Source organism: Colobus angolensis, unplaced genomic scaffold (assembly GCF_000951035.1).
Source record: "Colobus angolensis palliatus isolate OR3802 unplaced genomic scaffold, Cang.pa_1.0 Scaffold20, whole genome shotgun sequence".
NCBI classification, from domain to species: Eukaryota; Metazoa; Chordata; class Mammalia; order Primates; family Cercopithecidae; genus Colobus; species Colobus angolensis.
The window spans coordinates 3185691-3191690 of NW_012115155.1; the positions used below are offsets into that span (position 1 = coordinate 3185691).

The 6000-nt window shown below is 59.5% G+C and overlaps 1 protein-coding gene across 1 annotated transcript in view; it reads left to right on the forward strand.

The window, feature by feature from the left end:
• The window catches only part of GLI2 (GLI family zinc finger 2), a 201496-nt gene extending 195779 nt beyond the window's left edge, over window positions 1-5717 (forward strand). Inside the window, exons 13-14 of the mRNA XM_011941641.1 lie at window positions 604-940; window positions 2544-5717. Coding sequence (XP_011797031.1) covers window positions 604-940; window positions 2544-5008 — 2802 coding nt within the window. The 3' untranslated portion in view covers window positions 5009-5717. The remainder of the gene's footprint in view (window positions 1-603; window positions 941-2543) is intronic.
• The last annotated feature ends 283 nt before the right edge of the window (window positions 5718-6000 follow it).

Consider the following 6000-nt stretch of genomic DNA (forward strand, 5'->3'; position numbering starts at 1 on the left):
CATCTGGTGCAAGCCTCATCTGGGCCCAGATCCGAGTTCTGTGGATGTTGTCCGAGTGGATGTCATCCAAGTTCTGCGGTATTCTGCACTGTACATGTACCATGAGCTCCCTGCCCGCCCTCTACCTGACCCAGAGGGAAGGCTACTTTGGGGTGGCCCTTTGCACAAGGGCTGCATCCCACAGGTCCCCCTCCCTGGTCATCCTTTCCCTTTCCAACAACCTGCCCCTGGCCTTTTGAGATCATCCCGTCTGGTTGAAGCCACCAAGTCAGCAGGCTTTCGTTCCTCACCTCATCAGGGTACATGGCTGTTAGTGGCAGTGTTTAAGTGCCTTCTTTTGTGCCATGCTGGGTGCCTTCTGCATGCTGCGTGCTGTCCATCCATCCACTAACTGCACCGGAATCAGTTCAGGTCCATCTCGTAGTTGGGGAAGCCAAGGTTAAGAGAAGTGATTTGACCATTTTAAGCAAACAGACTCATGATGCTTTACATGCTCCTCCGCAAGGCAGCTTCCTTTCCTCACCCCCAGGCCCCCAGGGTGCGCAAGGGTGCGGTGCCTGTGCAGGCCCTCTGAGTCTGTGCCTTCTTGCCTCGTCCCTGCAGCTGTGTCAGTCCAGCCCCGGGGCCCAGTCCTCCTGCAGCAGCGAGCCCTCCCCGCTGGGCAGTGCCCCCAACAATGACAGTGGCGTGGAGATGCCGGGAACGGGGCCCGGGAGCCTGGGAGACCTGACGGCGCTGGATGACACACCCCCAGGGGCTGACACCTCAGCCCTGGCTGCCCCCTCCGCTGGTGGCCTCCAGCTGCGCAAACACATGACCACCATGCACCGGTTCGAGCAGCTCAAGAAGGAGAAGCTCAGGTCACTCAAGGATTCCTGCTCATGGGCCGGGCCGACTCCACACACACGGAACACCAAGCTGCCTCCCCTCCCGGGAAGTGGTGAGTGAAGGCCCGGGATTTGCAGATGGGGCAAGAGAGAGTCTGGGGCAGCACCAACTAGGCTGGCACCCACCAAGCACCAGTGCTATCTCACTAGATGCCTACAGGATCTTACCAGCCCAGTACAGTAAAGTAAAGGAAACTGAGGCTCAGAGAGGTGAAATGCCTTACCCAACTCAATGGCAGGGGTGAGATTTAGCCTAGGTCTGTGTGGCTCCAAAGCCCATGCTCTTTCAACTGCACCATGCTGAGTCCCTGTAATCCCTCAAAACAAGCAGACCCTGCGCACGTCATCCTTGTCCTCACCCAGTCATTCATTCACTGACTAGACACTTGCTGTGGGCACCAGAGCAAAGGCACTAGGCAGGAGAGCCATTTAATTCCAGTCCCAAATAAGTGTATGGTTAGAAGGCTGTGCCACCAGATTCACACTCTACTGCAGAACGAGCCAGGTACCACCAAAGCCAGAGCTTTAGGTAGAGCTGTGCAGAGGAAGGAGAAAGCACATTGAGCTGGTGATGAGCTGGGAGGACTTCATGGAGGAGGTGGCACTGTGCTCAGCCTCAAGAGGTGTTGGCCAGGCTCTGAGATGGAAGGCGTCTTTAGCAAGCATGTCTTGGGTACTGCCTCTGTCCTAGGATTGTGCCAGGCTGCCCACTGTGGTCGACACTGATGTACCACCTGCTCTCACTTGAAGGGAGGATTTGTCGTCCCAACTTGTGGGGACTACCGGTAAATGGCCTTGAACTCTCAGCCCCCTACAGGGATCTCCTGGGTTGCAGACAGATGCCCCACCCAAGATCACCCCTTCCCATCAGGCCCACATGCAATGACTGGTGCCTACAGAAGTGTACAGGCCCAGCCATCGAGATGAGGCTCAGAGAGGTGCCCAACTCAGGGCAGCACTGAAGAGCCATTGGAGGTCCTGGGCTCCCTGTGAGATCCTCCTGGGCTCACTTCTCTGCCCACTCTTGCAGCCTGTCTTTCCTTCCATGGGTATGGACCTCAGGGCACTCCCTGTAATAGCCTGCTCCTTAAACTCCATCTCAGGAGAGCCCAGGTGGCAACACCTCCACGGACTGTGAGGGTACAGTGCCAGGAGACCAACCTGGGCCTTCCTGAGCTGCTCATCCCCTCCTCTGCATAACTCAGTCCTATGGAGAGACAGATTTATCTACCGCTGGAGAAACTGAGGGCCAGAGAAAGGAGAATTCAAGGCCAGACAGATAATGGTAAAGTTAAGATAGGGACTTAGGCCTCCTGGCTTCCCCTTGCCTACCCTTAGAATAAGTGCCACCATTTGTTTACATATTGCTTTTTCCTTCTCCTTCTTAATTGAAAAACCATCTGCTCAGTGGGCACGGTGGCACACGTGTGCCCTAGCTACTCCAGAGTCTGAGGAGGGAGGATCCCTTGAGCCCAGGAGTTCAAGGCCAGCCTGGGAAACCCTGTCTCTAAAAAGAGAAAGAAAACATGCATCTCCTGAGTGTACTGTGTTCCAGGCCCTCTTCTCGGGCTCCAGGCCCAGTGCAATGACTGAGCATGGTCAAAGCAAGCAGCCACCCACCCTTGTCCCGGTGCTGACTCCTCTGCTTTCCCGCAGGCTCCATCCTGGAAAACTTCAGCGGCAGTGGGGGCGGTGGGCCTGCGGGGCTGCTGCCCAACCCTCGGCTGTCGGAGCCGCCCTCTAGCGAGGTGACCATGCTGAGCCAGCTGCAGGAGCGCCGCGACAGCTCCACCAGCACCGTCAGCTCCGCCTACACCGTGAGCCGCCGCTCCTCCGGCATCTCCCCCTACTTCTCCAGCCGCCGCTCCAGCGAGGCCTCGCCCCTGGGCCCTGGCCGCCCGCACAACGCCAGCTCGGCGGACTCCTACGACCCCATCTCCACGGACGCGTCGCGGCGCTCGAGCGAGGCCAGCCAGTGCAGCGGCGGCTCTGGGCTGCTCAACCTCACGCCTGCGCAGCAGTACAGCCTGCGGGCCAAGTACGCTGCGGCCACGGGCGGCCCCCCGCCCACCCCGCTACCAGGCCTGGAGCGCATGAGCCTGCGGACCAGGCTAGCGCTGCTGGACGCGCCTGAGCGCGCGCTGCCCGCCGGCTGCCCACGCCCGCTGGTGCCTCGGCGTGGCAGCGATGGGCCAACCTATGGCCACGGCCACGTGGGGGCTGCGCCCGCCTTCCCTCACGAGGCGCCAGGCGGCGGAGCCAGGCGGGCCAGCGACCCTGTGCGGCGGCCCGATGCCCTGGCCCTACCGCGGGTGCAGCGCTTCCACAGCGCCCACAACGTGAACCCCGGCCCACTGCCGCCCTGTGCCGACAGGCGAGGCCGCCTGCAGAGCCACCCGAGCACCGACGGCGGCCTGGCCCGCGGCGCCTACTCGCCTCGGCCACCTAGCATCAGCGAGAACGTGGCGATGGAGGCCGTGGTGGCAGGAGCCGACGGCGTGGGGCCCGAGGCCGACCTGGGGCTGCCAGAGGACGACCTGGTGCTGCCCGACGACGTGGTGCAGTACATCAAGGCGCACGCCAGTGGCAGTCTGGACGAGAGCGCCGGGCAGGTGTATCCCACCGAAAGCACTGGCTTCTCTGACAACCCCAAACTGCCCAGCCCGGGGCTGCACGGCCAGCGCAGGATGGTAGCTGCAGACTCCAACGTGGGCTCCACCGCCCCTGTGTTGGGAGAATGCCAGTTAGGCTTTGGGGCGCCCTCCAGCCTGAACAAAAATAACATGCCTGTGCAGTGGAACGAGGTGAGCTCCGGCACCGTGGACACCCTGGCCAGCCAGGTGACGCCTCCACCGTTTCCTCAGGGCAACCTGGCGGTGGTGCAGCAGAAGCCTGCCTTTGGCCAGTACCCAGGCTACAGTCCACAAGGCCTACAGGCGAGCCCTGGGAGTCTGGACAGCACACAGCCACACCTTCAGCCCCGCAGCGGAGCCCCCTCCCAGAGCATCCCCAGGGTAAACTACATGCAGCAGCTGCGACAGCCAGTGGCAGGCAGCCAGTGTCCTGGCATGACTACCACTATGAGCCCCCATGCCTGCTATGGCCAAGCCCACCCCCAGCTGAGCTCCAGCACCGTCAGTGGGGCCTTCAACCAGTTCCCCCAATCCTGCAGCAACATGCCAGCCAAGCCAGGGCATCTGGGGCACCCTCAGCAGACAGAAGTTGCACCTGACCCTACCATGATGGGCAATCGCCACAGGGAACTTGGGGTCCCCAATTCAGCCCTGGCTGGAGTGCCACCACCTCACCCAGTCCAGAGCTACCCACAACAGAGCCATCACCTGGCAGCCCCCATGAACCAGGAGAGCTACCACCAGGTCCCCAGCCTTCTGCCTGCCCGCCAGCCTGGCTTCATGGAACCCCAGCCAGGCCCGATGGGGGTGGCTACAGCAGGCTTTGGTCTAGTGCAACCCCGGCCTCCCCTCGAGCCCAGCCCTGCTGGCCGCCACCGTGGGGTACGTGCTGTGCAACAGCAGCTGGCCTATGCCAGGGCCACAGGCCATGCCATGGCTGCCATGCCATCCAGTCAGGAGACAGCAGAAGTTGTGCCCAAGGGAGCGATGGGCACCATGGGGTCGATGCCTCCCCAGCTGCCTCCGCAGGACACAGGTGGGGCCCCGGCCCACAACATGCTCTACTACTACGGCCAGATCCGCATGTATGAACAGGATGGAGGCCTGGAGAACCTCGGGGGCTGCCAGGTCATGCGGTCCCAGCCACCACAGCCACAGGCCTGTCCGGACAGCATCCAGCCCCAGCCCTTGCCCTCACCGGGGGTCAACCAGGTGTCCAGCACTGTAGATTCCCAGCTCCTGGAGGCCCCCCAGATTGACTTTGATGCCATCATGGATGACGGGGATCACTCAAGTTTGTTCTCGGGTGCTCTGAGCCCCAGCCTCCTCCACAGCCTCTCCCAGAACTCCTCCCGCCTCACCACCCCCCGAAACTCCCTGACCCTGCCCTCCATCCCCGCAGGCATCAGCAACATGGCTGTTGGAGACATGAGCTCCATGCTCACCAGCCTTGCGGAGGAGAGCAAGTTCCTGAACATGATGACCTAGAGCCCCAAGCGCCTGGCGCTGAGTGCACCCAGAGGGGCCATCGCTGCCCAGAGCCTGGGGGTTCCAGCTGTTTTGTCTTCTTCCAAAAAAGTGTTAAATAGGCTTGAGGGGTTGTTGCACAATGGCCGCTTCAGATGACAGATGTTGTAAGAGAAGGTTTATGGGCATCCTCTCTGGTCTTTTGGAATATTCCTCAGAACAATGAAAAAAGCCTCCATAGGACAGGAAGGAATGCAAAACTCATTCACACAGTGCTTTCCAGCCTTTGGTGCTTACAGGACCAGTCTGTTCTGGCTTCTTCAGGGCTAACATTCGGCTAACGAGGGATTACTTTGGCCAAAGCCTTTCCAAGGATATGCAGAAAGACGGTAGGGAGCATTTGGGTTTGAATCTGAACGCCATACTGGGTGCTCTGCTCCGGAAAGATGAGCTGCTGCTTCTGCTACTTGGAAGGAAAAGGAATTCCTGATCCACCTGAATTCCTCTATGATCCTAACTCTTGGGGTCTCTGACGTCCCTTGTCATAGAGGAAAAACACAGATTATACCTGGATGATTCAGAAGCACATTCTGATTCCAGGTTTGGTAGAGCTGGCTCTTCTACCCCATAAAGCCGAGTCTGGGACTGGCAGCCCCTCCAAGTGTATATGAATGAATAAAGCATCCAAGTGTATATGAATGAATAAAGTATGTAAGTATCACCAGAAAAAGGAAAGAAAAAAAATGTACTCGTCGGGACAAGCCCAGAAGCTGCCCGGGCCTCTTCAGACCGTGTTTACAGTGTTTGCATGTAGAATGTTGCCCTTCCTGAAAAGAAGACTTGTTTCTAAATACCTCGGGGCTGCTGGAGCCACTGTGGGTTAGGGATAGACTGAGGCCTCGAGAAGTGAGGGTGCACCGGGGACCCAGCCTCAGGCCACCCTGGGGATCTCCCAGTAGGAAGAGGAAGTTGCATGTTTACCCAGTCCTGTTTCTCCAATGCAGTGTCCACCC